General features: G+C 41.4%; 1 protein-coding gene across 3 annotated transcripts in view; it reads left to right on the top strand.

Moving 5' to 3' along the window:
- The window catches only part of ghrb (growth hormone receptor b), a 31,734-nt gene extending 14,050 nt beyond the window's left edge, over positions 1-17,684 (top strand). For all 3 annotated transcript variants that reach the window (XM_050052296.1, XM_050052295.1, XM_050052293.1), the window contains 7 exons: positions 5,986-6,121; positions 9,420-9,598; positions 10,049-10,227; positions 10,353-10,497; positions 11,798-11,888; positions 12,176-12,245; positions 15,766-17,684. In XM_050052296.1, the coding sequence (XP_049908253.1) occupies positions 6,033-6,121; positions 9,420-9,598; positions 10,049-10,227; positions 10,353-10,497; positions 11,798-11,888; positions 12,176-12,245; positions 15,766-16,620 (1,608 nt within the window). In that variant the 5' untranslated portion in view covers positions 5,986-6,032 and the 3' untranslated portion in view covers positions 16,621-17,684. The remainder of the gene's footprint in view (positions 1-5,985; positions 6,122-9,419; positions 9,599-10,048; positions 10,228-10,352; positions 10,498-11,797; positions 11,889-12,175; positions 12,246-15,765) is intronic.
- Positions 17,685-18,787: the final 1,103 nt, after the last annotated feature.

Below are 18,787 nucleotides of genomic sequence, written 5' to 3'. Positions count from 1 at the left end.
GCTCTTCACTTTAGGGCATCCACAATCTTTTTTCTCCATCCATGTGTTGCCCACAAGGCTTGTTAGGTTTGTAAAAGGTTCAGTAATCATTGTTGAGAGCATTGTGGCTCTCAGCCAAGGAGGGAAATGGCTTTTTCTAAATACAGAGTATGAGGTATATCCCCCCTGAGAGTGCACTGATTGATGTCTAAACATGTGACTCTCTAAATAACTGTTTGCCCTGTGTGCTCACAGGAAAGACTTTAATGGCTTCCCATCAACATATATTGTGCAGATGTTAATAGACGCTATAATAAGACAAACACACACTATAGACCGTGAGTTGTGTTTCACCTGATAATTCATGGGCTCTGCTGAAGGTTTGAGAGAGTCTGACAAAGGAAATTAATACTAGCTGCTGTTTCCTGCTCCCCTCGAAATCATGGCTGAAAGGAAATGCTTCTGAGCTTATCAAAACAGATTGAGCGAGGATGTTTTGTTTCACACCAAAATAGACTGTGTCAGCAGCACTCGGAGAAAGATCATGCTGTAAACATGTTTACTCCGTCGGCTTGCGGCAGTTTGCCTCAGAAAGAGGAGTCCATTGTAAATTGATATAACCGCCTTGTATTGTGTGTGTTTTGTGGCTCTGCAGGCTGTGTTCTGAAAGCGCTCAGCATCTACTGCTCACATGTTTACTTACACCAGGGGTGAACTCTGTATGGCAGCTATTGAGCAAACACAGCAGCACTTACTTTGACACGCACACGGCCACAAAAATGAAGGTTTGCAAGTTGATCTTGTATGTTGAGGTGCACCTGGTCAGAAATAGGCATCATGGAGCAATACACTTTTCACCTTTTTGTTCTCTTTATATGCCTCCCCCCCTCTCACTCTATGGTGGAAGAAGTTTCCAGACCTAATTGTAAATTAAAAAAACTCAATATTAAAATACATACAAGTAAAAGTTCTGCATTCAAGGGCAAAAAATTCATATTGCGACTATTTTCACAGATATTGTGATTGTGATATGAGTCAGTTTTAGTGACATTTGGATATTGTACATGGCCATATTGTGATTTTCATAATATTCCAATTAACGTGGAACCTTACTACTGTAACCATAATTACTGCACACATTATATTTTTAGGTTATTTTTATTACTTAAGATACTGTGTTATTTATTAATGAGTACATTACTTATATTTAAGTAGTAATAGATTCAGTACTTTGTTTATTGTTTCATTTGTATTTTCATGTGTGGTATTTAAGTGGAGTCATTGTCTTCCCTTGGTTATGAGCTAATTGGTTCCTACCTGCCCTTGTTTTGTGGGGACAGGTATGAGTGATACACAAGAGAGTGAGTGCCTCGTGCTTAACAGTGAAGAGAAGTTGCTGTACCCCGAAGTTGGGATGTGTTAGTACTGTCTTGCCATGATGGTAAAAATTAAGAACCTGGGCACACCAACAATCAAAAAAAGAGGGTTACACTACAATTAAATTTCGTATTGTGAATGTAAAAATACTTCAAAATTAACTTGATTTAGATTCTCAATCATTTTAACTCTATATATTATGGGATCACCTGTATTGATGCATTATTGTGTAAGTAGCATTTTAATCAAGCGGCAACCTTCGGGGCTAAAAGTAAAGCCAACGCAGAGGTGCCAAAAACTGCAGTTCCTCGAATGGCCACTTGAGGCTGGCTCCAAATGTGAGCCAATCCCCATAGACCTCCATGTTAAAATGCCCAACTTTACTTTACAGCACAATTAAACACATTTACAGCCTGGTATAAAAAATGTCTTTGGTCTGATAGGCTAATTTCCACCTTCATGACAACTGTACGGAGGATGAATTTCATATAAATCACTCATTCACATTTTATTGAGGCTCAGAGTTATGCATAATGAAGGTAAAGCTGGTTTAACTGACAGACTGGCTGCTGGTAGTGTCCTCGAGTTCTCAGTCAGATCCACCCCTCGCGCCTTCACAGCTCCACCCTCTTTTCCAAATATGGTCACTTCTGGCTCCAAAAATCCAAGATGGGGACGTCCAAAATGCCAAATTCAAGGCTTCGAAACTGGAGTCCACAAACCAATAGTTGACGTCACAATCATACATGATAAGGGCTGCTCCCAACTAAGAATTTTCCTAGTCAACCAATAGTCGTCATTTAGGGCCATTAGTCGACTAGTCGCCCGCATGTTTACGATATTAATTTATCCATTAAATGATATATTTTGGGCGGGGCAACACAATGGTTTGAGTTGAAGGTGTGAGAAAGAATAGTATCAGTAACATTGTTAACACTGTGCTACATTACAGAGAAATACAAAACCGTACTAATGAACCTTCATTAATATAGGCCTATATTTTATCTACAAGTGCACGTCACACACTGAGCGAGCCGCCTGTTAATGACGCTGTGGGCTAATGGGCATGTAGCTACTTCCATGTTTCAGATGATACGCCATGTTTGTAGTCGACCAATGAAGATGAGTTTACATATCACCTTGGGTTCATCCTTCACCTGATCAACTTTTCCTCATCTATCAGACTTATTATTTACCGTTTGGTATTCTGATCTCTAGAAATGCTTGTAAGCTAAATATGTGTTTTGCATGTAATGTAAAATCTGCACAACATGACAGTATATTCATGGAACAAGTCTGTTTCTTTAAAATTATGTTCATAATGGGAGGTAATGCTGCCCAGATTACATTCTTTATCAACATAATGAGAAACATTCATTACCGTTAATACTAGATTTATCAGTAAAGTGCCCATTGTTTTCCCCACAATGTCTGCATGTATCAATTAAAGCATTCTGTTAAGATTCTCACAGCACTGGGTTAAGGTAAAGGAAAGCTCAAGGTCATGGTTTAATACAGAAAAAGTCAACACTGACTTGAACCACGAGATGTTTACTTGCCGAACTGAAACCACAATATTTCCCTGAGTCTAAGTGCTTTGTTTGTTGCTCGACCCAAACCTCAAGTGGGACTCAGGATGCGAACCTCTGCACTCTGCACGCCCACCATTCACAACCACCACCTACCCACGTATGCCATGCAGTAAATACCCATGGTTCTTCAATCAGTCGAGAAAAAACGTTGCCAAGTATCACAATCCAGGCAGCTGTGGCGTTTTCCCTAGAAATGTACTTATATAACTCATATAAATATAAACGCCATTTGTTGGAGACAAGGTTGCAAATAAAAGTTCCTGTGAAATGTGATTTAGCAGAATAAGGGGGCTGCTTTTCTGGAAACAAGGTTATTTGAGATCCGTTCACAGAAAAAGCTCAGATCTGAATACTGTCTTTGACAAACCCTTTGAATGAATTACCAGTCAAATTATTTCATAACTCTAAAGTGGTGGGCGTTTGAGCGAAGATAATTCTGTTCTTCTGCTCCCAAGGTCAACAATACATTTTCATGCTGAAGCTATTGCATCACTTTAATGCAGTCCTGTCAATCCAAGATAGCCATGTAGTCCTGCCCCTTGACTTGCCCTCACTCACCTGAGAGATATTACAGGAGTAGCTACCGCTGTGTATGGCACAATGAGATGTGAGATCATTTCTGTCGTCTTACTGCATACGCTGACTGGTCGTCCACTATTAGCACCTCAAAATTGTACTTAGCACAGTAGGAGCACTTGTAAGTACTCGAACACCCCCCCCCCCCAAAAAAAATGTATAGTAAATCAATATGACACAACCTACAAACCATCTGAATGTCCCCATGTATCATGATGATGAGCCATTTAAATGCTCTGCATAGCTGAGTGTCAAATTGATTTTTCCCCTAATCCTGAGCTAAGCAGAGTTCCGAGGAGGATCTGGTAAACAGGTTATTTTTAACCTGTAACTCCCCTTCCCTGAAGCACCCTAAGCGGGCCAGAGGTATTCATCATCTGCTCCGAGCGCTGCCTCTCAGCTGTGAAGGACCCATCTTGTCCTCACACGTCTCGGCTCACAGCCAGCGCGGGGCGCGTGTGTTGTTTTTCTCTGACGTGTTGATGTGGTCAGCTGCCTGCTGCTGCTGTCCCCAGAATCATTGATCACAAAGCCTCCTGGTAATACAACCAGCAGTGTTTACTTAGGGGAATAGAAAAAGGCCCCCTCAGCTCTTTGTTTAAAGGGACAGTTCACCCACATTAAACAAATATATCTGCCTCACTTCTGGTGCTACAGTAGCGAGTCATGCAGAAAGGTTGTTAAGCAAACTCAATCCACTTGTGAGGACTGAGATGCTCTAAAAAAGCAGCCCTGTCCTCTAGAAATTATGTTTACACCGCAAAACTTCAGTCAGTAGCCAGGGCATATAATTGCTTAAATCACTGAACTCAACAGGCGTCTGTATAGGACAGGCCTTTAATTCTCTTTGCACAAAACTCTTGCTCAGCAAAGATCAAGGAATACAATAAAATTGTTTATTCGTACCAGCACGAAGACATACTGACACGACACCACTTTTCCCTGTTAAAACAATATTTATAACTTGGATTCATTGTTACGAAAAACACTTGATTCTTTTGATTGGTCATGGACTAAAGGAATATAAATAACTCACCAGGTTATCGGGGAACGGACACATATGACAGCTTCAGAGGAAGGGAGCCACCACTTGTTTTTTCGTCATGCCACTAAATCCGAATGACTTACGGCCCTCTCTGGTGCTCATGGTGTCAGTCAAATGAAATCAACCAAGCTAGCGATATGTAGCATCTCTGTTGACAAAAGGTTAAACATTTATATTTGTATGTGCGATCTAAATAGCTAACTAACGTTAAGCTGATAGTCAACAATCTGGTTTTATACATCCAAAGAACTTCTATGAAAATAAACTGCTTGGCAACCAGACCAGGCTTCTAATTGAGACAGGCCTTTATTTGTCAAAATGTGTAGCTACACTAGGCTAGTAAAAGGGATGGGACAATACTGTTATTGAAGATTCTCAGTATGCATTGTTACAATACAATACGTTTTGAGGGAAACCTAATGCAGAGTAGAGCTTAGATCGGGCCCAAAAAATCCAGCCTGACCCCACCCGAGCCCATGCATGTTCTGTCTGAGCCCGGCCCGCCCTTTTAACTGTAATTACGAGCCCGAGCCTGGTTTAAACCTGACATGTTTTTTTGAGGATATGAACATGGACATTGAAGGCTGACTCTCGTCTTTCTTTCCATGGCGAGCCTTCGTCATGTGCCTCTTAAGTGTCGAGGTCTCAGTCTTTTTGCTGTCGTATACCAGCATTGTGCTGCACTTGGTACACTCGACGAAGCTGACACACGTTATCACCATCGACAACTCACACGTGTGTGAGATTTACAGATTTACAAAGGACAGTTATAAAAAGAAATGACCTTAATTAAAGCTGCAGAATGTGTTTGCTTTTCTATTCCACACATTCTTCTTCCCCTAAATCTTTCCGTAGGAGACGATATCGTCCATCTACAGCACACTTGAAAACTGAGTATTTTTTTGTATATATACTAACTGTTTTGAGTATACTTAAATGTGTCCCACTGACAGTGTGAACACACTTTATGCAGGCAGGAATTAGGACACAGCTAAGGTCTGCTGCAAGAGAGTTGTAGGAACGTGCTCCGTGCACACACGGTTTGACTTTATGCAGCGAGTAAAACAGGATCCAAGTCGTACTTTCTGTACATAGAGTACAGAGAAAGCAAATAACTCATTCCACGACAGCCGTGGCAGTAAACTCTCCAGCTGCAGCTTTTCCTTGAAGAGCAGTAAAATGACTTCCAGGAAAGTGCTGATGTTCGCCCTGTGGCTTGGCTGCTCAGAGACTTAGGTTACAGATATTTTCCTGTCCCTGAAGTGCAGCACAGCCCACCCTCAAAGGCACCGATGACTCACAATGGTTGCAGCGAAGAAAAGAAAGTTGAAAAGATCTTTGCAGTAATAGAAATAATTAGATGTGTAATTCATTTCCTTTTATCTCTAATTTCCTCTCTGTCTATGTTCCCCACAGTCCTCCCCGATGCACACCCACACCTCACTGGCTGCGTCTCTGCCAACATGGAGACTTTCCGCTGCAGATGGAATGTCGGCACTTCCCAGAGCCTCTCCGAGCCGGGAGCTCTCCGCTTATTCTACATCAACAAAAAGTATAGGACAAACTTCGTGATTAGTAACAGATATGTGTGCTTTATCTGTATGTTTAGGCAAGTCAAGGTTAGAGATAAACAAAAGGGAAACGGATGAGAAGAGGTTTTTGTTTTGTTTTGTTTTTTTGTTGTTTTTTTAGATTGTCTTTTGTTTTTATTTGGATACAACTCAGCAGAGTACATATAATTACAGACAAAGTGCATGAAAAAAAGGATAAAAAAAAATTGAATTTAGAAAAAATGTTTTATAAGACATCAAAGAATCATAACAATTCAAAATAATGCAGAAAACTAATTAAGAATAAAATTTAAAAGAGAATTTAATAAAATGTACATGTATGAAAAATGTGCAATGTACAAGTTTATTTGTCAGAGACCACATATGATTAACAGAAATTTAAATACTTGAAATCTGATGCATTATACAAGGGTATAGCTATATGCCAATTTTTAAGTCAACAAATATAAAATACAAACAAATATAAGTACAAGTGCATAATAAAAGAAACAAACTCAATAAACAAGTCACAGTTAACACATCATGGACCCTTAAATTGTAATACACAGGAGTATATAGTTTTGTTTTTAACCTACTAATATATATTTTTGTTTAATCCTAGCATCCTATACAACGTAGGGCTACAACTAATGGTTATTTTGATTGTCGATTATATTCTTCATTAATAGATTAGTTGTTTAGTTGGTCTATAAAATGTAGAAAATTGTGTTATCCAAAGCCCAAGATGATGCCCTCAAATGTCTTGTTTTGTCTAAAATCCAAAAATATTCCGTTAAATGTCTCACAGGAGTCAAGAAACCAGAAAATATTCAGATTTAAGAAACTACAATTAGAGAATTTTTACTGATTTTCCTAAAAAATTGTTCAACCTGATTATTCAATAATCAGATTAGTTGGTGATTAATTTAATTGTTGACTTATCGTTGCAGCTCTAATTCAGTGCAATACGTGGTGTGTGTGACACAGATAAAGAGAGCATCTTAGGAATAAACGGAAAGAGAAAGAACTTGATACATGTAAAGTCTGTTTGTGTCTGATAAGGACAGAGGGGAAACAAGTGCCCGTTGTTAGAAAATGCATCTAAGTGAATTCAGGTTAGAGTCGTAAACGGCTTCATAAAATCCCTTGTCACCCACATTTTAAAGGTCAAGCGTGGTCGCTGCTTTTACAGCTCAAATGTGCACATGGTTGAGTCTAAGCCTTATCAGGCATGTGGCGCACCTGCACCAGCACTCTGTGTTGACAAGGCAAAAGTCCAGTTCAAGCTGACACTTAGCTGTGACATTTAAGTTTATCTGTGGCTGTAATCATGTTATGTTATCAAACAGTTTAACATTAAAAAACTTGGGTTTGTGAACTTAAAAAATGCACCTAAAGGCCACGAGATTTCCTAAAGATGCTGGTTAAAGGATAAACCTGGTATCACCTATATTGTATTAGTCTGTATTTTTCCAATTGTCAGCAGAAAGAAAACAACCTTGAAATTGTGTTGGTTTTTCTGGCTCCCCTTCTCTGTTTGATATTCAGCCCCAAATCCACCAGTTCCAATAAAAACATCAATAAAACACACACAAATATATGGTAAAATATTTAGGAAATTCTTGGAAATTTTACAAGAAAGCTGGGCGATATTGTTATTAACAAACTTTAGCTCAACTGGGTATTAGGCCTGTAACTTTTTCAATAAATCAAGTATAAGTCATTAGAATAAATGTGAACACAACCCTTAATTAACATTTTACCAAAGTGATTAGTCCCGAAACAGGGAAGGTTATTTACAATATTTTTTTATGCAGAAGAAAACTAAAATGTTACATTGAAGTGCCCCGAATAAATTCTGAGATGTAATATTGGAGTTTATTCGATATACTTGTTTAATCCAGTGGTTCCCAACTGATGGGTCGCGGTCCAAAAGTGGGTTGTGGGTCATTCTTACAAGTGACTTGTTTGGAAAAATCACACTTTATTTTGAAGTACAGTGAATTTCTGGCGCATAGCTTTTATTTCGAAGTGCCATTTCCTTGGGAAACAGCTCCAGTTCCCAAGGGAGATTGTAGAAGCATCGCTCCGGCAAGACCTGGTCCTGTGGTCAGAAGCTCGCAAGACGGTCCTGCTGGTCGAGCTCACTGTCCCGTGGGAGGAGGGTCTGGAGGCTGCCCATGAGCGGAAGCGATCCAAGTACGCAGACCTGTCGGCGGACTGCAGGGAGGCGGGCTGGAAAGCCGTCACGTGCCCCATCGAAGTGGGGTGTAGGGGCTTCGTTGGTTCCTCAGCTGCTCGCCTACTCCGCAACATGGGATGCACAGGAGTGGGGCATCAGAAAGCCAATAAAGAACTGGCTGGGGAGGCGGAAAAAGGCAGTTTCTGGCTGTGGTTAAGGAGGAAGTGTAGGAGTTGGGGGCCGGACAACACCTAGGGCATCAGCAGGGGGTGGTAGGGAGAGATCCCTGCCATTGCTCCGTCACCAGGAGATGTACTGGGGTTAAAGGAGCAAAACATTAATGAGCGGTGGTCCCCAGCTGATGACCCGCATAGGCCCACAGGTGTTAGTGACACTTGCATAAAAGGCACCGGCGGAGGTGCGTCAGGCAGCAATGCCCAGCAGGTAGACCATCAACCTGTATCATGAGTATTTCGAAGTGCCATTTCCTGCTGAAGGTTGAATGACTAACGGACAGCTACTTGACAGAGACAGCAAACTAGCTCGGCGACATGGCCGAACGCAGGTATGATGTGAATTACATTAAACTGCGTGGACCTTGAACGAACGACTAAGGAGAAATCTAGACCCTTTGACGGGACCAGTTGGGAACCACTGGTTTAATCCTCAAGAACTGAATTGAACTGAATCGAATCAGGACTTTCTGAGTCAGTATTCAATCAGGAGTGCAGCCCTGCTCATAAACTTTTCTTTACCACTGCCTTCAGGCCCAAATGTCAACTTTATTCACTAGATATTTAATAATCTAATTTGCAGATTGGCATGAAACCTACAGAGCACGTTCATGCTCCCCAGAGGAAAAATACTTTTAATCTGAACGACCCCCCAAACATTCCTTTAGCATCACCCTCAAGGCAAACTTAGCACTGTAATCTGCACTACTGGTTTTAGAATAACTGAAAGATTATACTCTGTATATCCTGTCAGGATCTACAGCTATAATGACGTTGATTTTTTCCATCATAAATATTTAGAATATGCTTTGAGTAGATTTTCTGAATCAGGGTGCTTCCTGTCACCTCCTTCCTCTCATTCATGCTGTCTTTCCTGTCTTGCAGATCACCTCATGCTCCTCCCAAAGAGTGGAGCGAGTGTCCTCACTACAGCACCGACAGGCCCAATGAGTGCTTTTTCAATGAGAACCACACATCCATCTGGACGCCTTACCTTGTCCAGCTCAGCTCGAGGGATCAAGCCATCCTCTATGATGAGAACAGCTTCAACGTTCAAGACATTGGTGAGTTTAACGGCCCTCTGTTATGATCTAGATAAGAGAAAGTTGATAAAAACTGGACCAAAACCAATGTCAGGTTTTCCCGTATTCCACTTCGTTTCCACTTTTAAGTTTTTTTTAAGTTTTTTTATTTGCAACCTGGAAAAGTACCAATGTTCTCCTCCAATTCCCAGATTTAGCTTCTGTTCCACAACCTGTTGGAAGAGCCTAAACAGATATCTACACCTTCAAACTTATCTTATGAGTCTTAGCTATTTGTACATTGTCAAAACATTGTGGCAATGATATTTTAGACAATGGTGTGCCTTTGTGGTTTGCAACAACAGTTTGAGGAGGAGGTGGTTGGAAAGACATGTTCAGCAATCACATTCGGATGTAGTGTTAAGGTGTTCACTTCCTTTTGTCCATGTGGTATAAAAGAAGATGATAAAACTATTATTTTCTGGCCTGCAGTGCAACCAGATCCTCCATTTGGTGTGAACTGGACGCTGCTGAATGTGAGTTTGACCGGCACTCGCTATGACATCATTGTGAACTGGAAGCCACCTCAGTCGGCAGATGTGGGGATGGGATGGATGAGGCTGCAGTACGAGGTCCAGTACCGAGAAGTCAACTCTGACCTATGGGAAGCGGTGGGTGTCTTTTAAGCTAATTACGGCCAACTTTTTATCGTCAAAGGAAGCACGAATGTGTCTTAGAGGAGATGTGATGCTGCAGCACTGCGTCTGACATTTGAACCTTGTTTTCTTCACCACAGCTCGACCTTGTGACGAGCACACATTGCTCCATTTTTGGGCTTCAAACTAACGTCAATCACGAGGTTCGGGTCCGGTGCAAAATGTTCGGTGGGAAAGAGTTCGGAGAGTTCAGCGACTCTGTGTTTGTGCACGTTCCATCGAAAGGTAAACACTCACTGCCATGTTTATAGGCTGGGTGGACAGAGCTGTTACACATGCTGTTAGAAGGGTTTTTCAATATACATTATATCTGTAGAGGCTGCAGCCGAGTGTCCTTGTCACAGTGAATAGTCGTCTCAATATTCCTGCTTACAGTTCGTCTAATAGCTCCCCCCTGCTTCTGCTGAGTGTCAGAATCAATACATGAAAAAGAAATGATATTCCAGTCATTACCTGTTAGAGCTTCTTAACGCTGTGATCAGAATGCATCAGTAGCCATGTGGGAGTCCTTTTATGCCTAAATAATGCTTAAATATTAAAGAGTTCATATTGCACACTCCTGTCCTGCTACTACAAAACATGTTTCCCTCGGCAAACCGTAAAGTTCGTCCATTTTCCAAGGTGTACCTCCATTTCTCTACGCAAACAAAAGATGGCAGCCATAAAAGAAAGCTTTTTAATGCATTAAACATCTTGCTTTCAAAAGCTTTGTTTATTTCAGACAAGAGCAGCATTGTATTTCTGTAGCTTTAATATAATCAACATTTCAAATGTAACAAGACTGAAAGGCTACAGCCATCCTAGCTGCTTTGGAGGGCAGTAGTTACAGCTGTGCTTTGTGCTAAATGCTAACATCACTATGCTAACATGCTGCTATTTTGCATATATAATGTTTAATGTGTTCATTTCGGTTTAGCATATTAGCATGCTAACATTTGTACAGTTGAGGCTGACTGGGACGCCATCAGTAATGTAGATATTTGGATGTATAAAGAGAGCTGGATACAGCATTAGAGGTTGGGCTCTGTTCCCTCCTATAAAAGCTGGTCAGTGGCATAAGAAGCCAGAAAAGTTTGACTTCCTGGATTTCAAGTGACCTGGATCCTCATCCATGGGCCCATAAAGCAAGTGCACTAGAGACTTCCACCAGCCGAGTAGGCTATATCAAGTTTAAGCGCTCTGCTACCTTGAATGGGGATAAAATGATTTGATCGTGCAGCTCTTCTAGACTTTCAAAATGTTATCAGACCAAATGGATCAAATCCCAATAGCTGAAACGAGTCATTTCACGGGTGTTGTGATGCCCAAAAAAATGTATCCACTGATTTACAGATGTCACGTTCCCAATGTAAGTCAATGGCGTGACATACCCAGAAGTTGTACATCCACAGTTTGGCCATTATGTAAAATTGGCTTCAAAGTCCGGTGCTTGTACATTTGTACACATAAAACCTTAACATACATTTTCATTATGGAGTAATATATTCAGTATGTAGTGTTAATCTGTGTGCATTTCTTTCCCCAGTGTCGAGATTCCCAGTGGTGGCCTTGCTCATCTTCGGTGCCTTGTGTCTTGTAACCATCTTGATGTTAGTCATCATATCGCAGCAGGAAAAGTAAGTTCTTCGCAACATCAGGATTTCTGTGTAGGTTTTGAAAATCACTGAGAAACGAGGACGTACAGAATGCTGCTCAGTGATCAGCACAGTGTGGGCTGCATGACCTTGAAAAACTGACTCTGTGTCTGTGTTATCAGTGATGTCATTCAAAAATGTTTAAATGTGAGACATTCTATACATCTGCTAATTATCTGCTGTTAATACTGAGATCTGAAGTCAAGCGTGTTTTGTTTGCTATTGCTATTCATGTGTTAATGTCGGTTTCATTTTTTTCTATACCCAAGGTTGATGGTGATTCTTTTGCCTCCTGTTCCTGGACCTAAAATCAGAGGGATTGACCCTGAACTACTCAAGGTATTCATTTACATGTTATTATGCTTGACCATGACTTGTCCTAGCACACTCTGTATTGAAGTGAATCTTCATCTAAAGGACCAGACACACCAAACCAACGTCAGAGAACTAGAAGGCCCACGCCGTGTCGCCTCACGTCGCAGTGTCTCGGACAAAAAGTTGCACTTGAACATGCCAAACATAACTCTCCATACCAGCAGACAGTCGTCATCTGTGATCGACATACAAAAAGGAAAACCAGGAGACCGTCTTGACGCTAGTCATACAGTTAGCACATTATCGACACAATCCAATGATGAAAGAGCAAAGCATATTTACAGTGCGCTAGTGAGCAATAATAAAAACCATCAGGAAACTGCTAAAGAGCTCAATAGCTAACAGAATATGCTTACCTCATGTAACAAGTTGGTTTTGGTCTCACTCCCTCTTGACTATAGCTTTACCGGCGCTGATTCAACATGCTGAATGGCCCAAAAAAAAAGCCAGTGGGGGGCAACAGTGTGGGACACACCACACAGGCGAGGGTGGCAAACGCTCGCCAATGGCCCTTTGACTGATGGTCAACCGTTGACCTGGTGTGTCAGGGCCTTAAATGTATCAAGGCCCATAGAAAACTTTCCCAGCGGAGCTTTTAACTGAGATTTTTAAGGTTTTTAACACTCTGAGGGCCGAATTCACAAAGAATGAACTGCGGCCGCTGATAGCACCTTGAATTGCACTTCACTTGCACCCGCAGTTTGCTCCGTCTTAACGTCCTATTCACAAAGGATATTGCGCTAATGATATACCAGCGCAAACATGCCCACAAAGTTTGGCAGCTGAGTGCAGTTTGCCCCTGATTTGCCCCTGACTGCAGTTAGCCACATGGCAAAGTATAAATGCTGGCTTTGCGCCAAGAACACCGTGGCAGAACAATGGCAGATTTTGTTTGGCAAAGTACTGAATACTGTATACCCTCATGTAGTGATGTCTGCTGGTGAGTCAGTCTAACAGTGTCGGATGGGTTGAGGCTGTGGATTAGACCAACCGACTGATTTAACAGACGATCACTGCTGCCACGATCACTGGAAAGTCTGGGCGAGAGGCTTCCACAGAGGAGCGCCCAGTTTGCACCAGCTTTCTAAAGACGTTATTTACTTCACTCAAACTGCGTGTGGCTATTAGCGCTGGTGTTAGTGAATTAGACGTTGTTTATCAATGAGGCTCATTTGCATAGAAAGGGGCAATTTTTGCGCCAAATATATGCATATTACCTCATTTAAATACGTGCAAATAACACTGGAGCACCGAGACGCAATCTGCTTGGCAGCGCAGTTAGTGGAGCATTTCACCCTCTGCGCGTGCTTTGTAAATTAGACGGTATCTGTCATTTTTACCGGTTTAGCAGCCGCAAAAGCCACGCAATCCTTTTGTGAATTCGGCCCTCAGTCTTTTTAGATTTTGTCATCATTCCCACCTTTTTAACTTAAAGGATAATATTACTTCACACAACTCCTTCGACTTTCAGGGCTCACTTATTCTAAAAGATCTCACTGAAAATGGGCTTAAAGAAACTTGCTAGCCTAGCAACAATAAGGCTACAAACAGCTCATAATGACACTCTTTCCACTCAACAATATCTGATGTCAATATGCAATGGCCAAGTTTCATTTAATTTATTTTCATTTATTTTATTTGTAAGGACAATGCACATTAATCAACATTTCTGTAAATGTGCCAGTGTTAGCCAGCTGGCTAATTTTCAACTGCAGTCTTTTGGCAAAGACAATAGTCATTATGTGGGTCTTAATAAAATGTTAAAAGATACAGTCACATGTAAGCACTATGGTCATGTGCACTCACACACAAGCCATGCAACACAAAGTTAGCCATGCGGATAATAAAATAGATATTGCATATATACCCATGCAGAGTTGGCTGCCTGGCAACGGGCAAAAGACATAGAGCAAGTTAGCAGAACGTAAGCCAGAAATAACAACCAAAGTCAACACTCTTCAAATGTAATTTTTCAGAACAGGATATTGTCAGGCTTATACAGCATTGTTGAATGCCATATTGGCTGTGAGACACACTTGTTTTTCACTTGTGCAAATAACCCATTAAGGTAAAAGATCAAATAGAGAAAAAAAAGGTCAAAGAGTGTAGACGTAATTAGTTAATCCACTACTTGTATCCATCCCTGCACCACAGTGAGGTCTGTGTGTTATCCTGAGAGAAGTTCCTAATGTTACATAGGTTGTAAATGATACGTTGAAACTAGTATGTTTGATCGTAAAGCTGTGTCAATGATTTGTTGCACCATGGGGACATAAGGTTCATCTTTGCTGTTATGGCATAAAGTCCATACCAACCAAAATATTGCTGCAGAAAATTACGTTTTTACTTCCTGTGGCCAATCAGTAAAAAGCTCTATTCTATCCAAAGGCCCAAATTGCGTTAATCAGCAAACAACAACAGAAAGATACATGAAGTAGGACAACGCATTATGATTAAGTGAGAACTATACAACCTTGACCTACAGCTAGTGCGACAACAAACTGTGACATCAGCTGGTGAAACTGTCAACATCGGGTAATGTAATGGTACCCAATTATTGAGCAGATGAAACTGTAACGCTGTAACGGACACATAACGACAGCCTACACTGGCCAACTGTTCTAAATTCGTAGTTGTAAATTAGAAAGTTATCTAACCCTATGTATCTACTTGCCAATGTGACACAGACAATATTAATATGCAATGTTATTGGTGCCTAAAGTCCAGCATAAGTTAAAAATGACATTCAATGTAGACTGTGTTTGAAATTTACTTATAGCTGGTGCAAGTCAGTGCTGATCTTGAAGTGAGAATTTGAGCAAGACTAACTCAATTCAGTTTGAGTCCACTGTATTGGAGAAGGAGCCGAAATCTCACGAACTCAAAAAGGTTTCGGGGATACTTATTGCCTGTATCTGTTGTCTGTTTCTCTTGGGCATTGGTGAAGGTTTGTAAGACATTGGTGTGTGTCTGTGAGGGCACGTGGGTGCTCACATGTGTTCTTGTGTTTACGTCTTTGTGTTTTTATATGAGTAAATGAGAAAATACGTTTTATTGTTCATTGGATGAACTTACCCTTGAGGGGAAATTCTGGTTGATTGCAACAAGAGTCTTGTTTTCATAGTTTTGGCCATTGTATCTGTCAACAGTGAAAGAACTGTGCTCATCAAACCAGTTGCTAGGATAAGGTCAGGCAGATTTTACACAAGCCAACAGTTTATTGCATCTATCTAAACCATTTAATTCGTAAAATGAGCTCACCTTAAGTGTGTGGTTATTGTAATAGGTCAAAGTTGAACCAGGAAGAACATTTTCACTTATAAAAAGGTTTGAATAACCTGCAGGCTTGTGTATAACCATCTGATCATTGGACTGCTCGTGTTTCTTCATCCGTCTGACCTCCTTTTAGTTCCCTGTTCATAACAATAACTTGATGAGAGCAATGTTGATTGAGTCTATCAACTGTATTTTCTTTACCTCACAGAAAGGGAAGCTGAGGGAGTTGACATCCATCTTGGGCGGCCCCCCTGATCTGAGGCTGGAGCTGTACAACAATGACCCCTGGGTGGAATTCATCGACCTGGACATCGAGGAGCAGAGCGACAGACTCACAGACCTGGACACGGATTGCCTCATGGAGCGCTCTTTGTCTTCTAACTGCTCCCCCCTGTCCATTGGCTTCAGAGACGACGACTCGGGCCGGGCCAGCTGCTGCGACCCAGATCTCCCCAGCGACCCTGAACCATCCCCTTTCATTTCTCTCATCCCCAGTCAAATCCACAGTAGGGAACCTGCGTGCCTGACACCCTGCGAGCCAAACTCCCCGGCCCAGAGCCCCACAGCTGGGGAGCCTTTTTTTGTAGCGCCAGGCAGAGAGGCAATGTACACCAAGGTGAGTGAGGTGAGGTCATCAGGCAAGGTGCTGCTGTCGGAAGAGCAGACTGAGGTGGAGAAACCCACTAGCAAAGACACAGAGAAAGAGAAGATGGCGGAGAAAGAGAAAGAAAAGAAAGAGTTTCAGCTCCTGGTGGTGAATCCAGAACACGGAGGTTACACCTCAGAGCTCAATGCAGGAAAAATGAGCCCAAGATCGTCCTCAGGAGACATGAGTGAACCCTGCCAGACAGGAGGAGACTCCCCTTACCACGAATCAGATCCCATCCCCGTGTCCCCTCTTTCCCCTGCACCTGTCTACACCGTGGTCGAAGGTGTTGACATGCAGAACAGCCTCTTACTTACACCAAACTCGACGCCTGCTCCCCAGCTGATAATCCCGAAAACCGTGCCGACACCAGACGGCTACCTAACCCCTGACCTTTTGGGAAGCATCACACCATAGATCAGCGCTGACTCTTCACAGCTAAGACTATTCTCAAAGGTACATAAAAGCTTGAAAACAGTCTTGGAGATCGACTATTGAGGGTCCTATGATTGAGTGTTGAATATCAGGTCTCCTAAAATAGCTGTGTCTGTCCTGCCACCACCTCTGACCTCCCGCTGCTCCCTCTGACAGAGCTGTAAAGCTGGAAGTTTGGTATGAGGGAGGAAGAACACGTCATACTTTGTTTTACTGCAGTTGTGAAAAGGGCAAAGGGAAACTTTATCATTCATTTGGAGTGGTCTTCAATATTCACTCGCCTGTAACTCCTCTGGTTTGGTGGTCTGGTCCATCAGCTCCTGAGGAAAATCTCTGGCTCTTCAGCAGCTTCACTGTCTTCACCAACTTGTGTCTGAGTTTGTGCGTCTGCCAAAAGAGGCGTTAAAGTTCTGTAGCGCTGCAGAGTTGGTGGTAATTCCCTGCAGTTTTGTCACTATGAGTAACCTCTTCGACATCACAGGTAGTCATTTCATTCAATGTTAAAATAAGAGTATTGAATTTAAATAAGAGTGCATTTAATTTACTGTCACATGCTTCATAACGGTGATTTTGTACATATCAGAAGCTTCAGGTCATCATGATATACTCTCGTGTTTTTATGAATCCAACATTTTTATGTTTTTTCGTAACATTCCTTTTCAGGCTTTAAGATAAAAATGGCCATGAGGAAAATGTTACTTGCCAATCAGCCTTTATTGGGGTATTGCTGCCAACATATGATTAAAATAAAGCATGAGCTGTTCGCATGTAAAAGAATCAAATGGAACATACAATAGTGTCTTATTTTTGTTCTAAATTGTGAAACATTTTCAGGGCTGACAGCCAAAATAATTTGGATTGCGAGTCAGTATTTCTTTGTGAGTGCATGGACTATTAAAGTTTGTATGTTTTAGGTTGGTTTCTGGTTGACAGTGCATATGATGCAGATTTAAAGTCGGGGGTACATGGTCATCAGTGTTGAATTTGTACGGTTATTGCATTTTAACTGTTCAGGTGTTACAAATAAACAACTTTCATACCTTTTACTTTGCCTGTCTCATTAATATCAGATAGTTTTAGACCGCAAAGATGACTGCAGTTAATTTCTGTTCAGAGTGTACAAAGAGGAATACTCATTCAGTGGTGGAGGAAGTATAGGTCTTTTTTTTAGCAGAAGTAGCAGCATTATTTTATCCCCCTTCTTATTAACGCTCTATACTGCTGACGATAGCAATAGGCAAGTGTCTTAACATCCAAACGTTTTGGGGTGACACTCCCCTGGTCAGTCTACTGAACCAAGGCAATGACCTGTCCTGCAAAAGAGAGGTTGTATCATTTGTCAGCTGCTGTGATGCAATTTCTTTGAAATGAAATGCTAGGAAGACCAAAGAGCTAGTAATTGGTTTCCAAAAAGAGGGAGGAGGTCCTCTCAGTGGTAATAAAGGATCAGCAGACAGAAATTGTCCAGATAAAACTGATGTTTTATTGAACAGAGCTCAGTTGAGGTTATTCTTTTTCATTCTTTATTCTTACATCCTCTGACATTAGCAGAGGGTTTCTACATGTTTATCAGGGTATCTTGACTAGTGTCCTCTTCTATGCTGCGCTCTGCTGGGGAGGCAGCATCACTGCAGATGACACAAACAGGATCAATAAGATTATCAGAAAGGCTGGCTGCAGTGACTGGCCTCACTCCACTAACTTGAGGTCACTTTAGCAAAGAGAATAAGGGTCTAACTAAAACCAGATTTGTAATTTAAAAGCCATCCATTACACTGTGTTTTTCATACAGACTTAGAAGCTCATTCAGTGAGCAATTCAGAAGGACTTTTGCTCCAGCAGCAGCAACAGCTGAGACCACATCTAGAAGTTCATTATGTCAGAACTGCCTTCATTTATTTGTTGCATTATGCATTAGTATTTGTTGTGTACTGTCAGTGTACTGTGTACATTGTTGTCTGTACCAGTGGCTTCTGGTGGTAAATGGGTTTCTCCACTGGGGATTAATAAAGTTTTCTAATTTAATCTAATTGCATAGGGAAAATACTAAATTAAAAGATATGGCTTCTGTATTCGAATTTATATAAAGTGGTTGATCATATGCATTGCATATCATTAAAAAAACTATGCAGAAAAGATATATTTGGCA

Source organism: Epinephelus moara, chromosome 9 (assembly GCF_006386435.1).
Source record: "Epinephelus moara isolate mb chromosome 9, YSFRI_EMoa_1.0, whole genome shotgun sequence".
NCBI classification, from domain to species: Eukaryota; Metazoa; Chordata; class Actinopteri; order Perciformes; family Serranidae; genus Epinephelus; species Epinephelus moara.
This window is presented reverse-complemented; position numbering and strand designations above follow the sequence as displayed.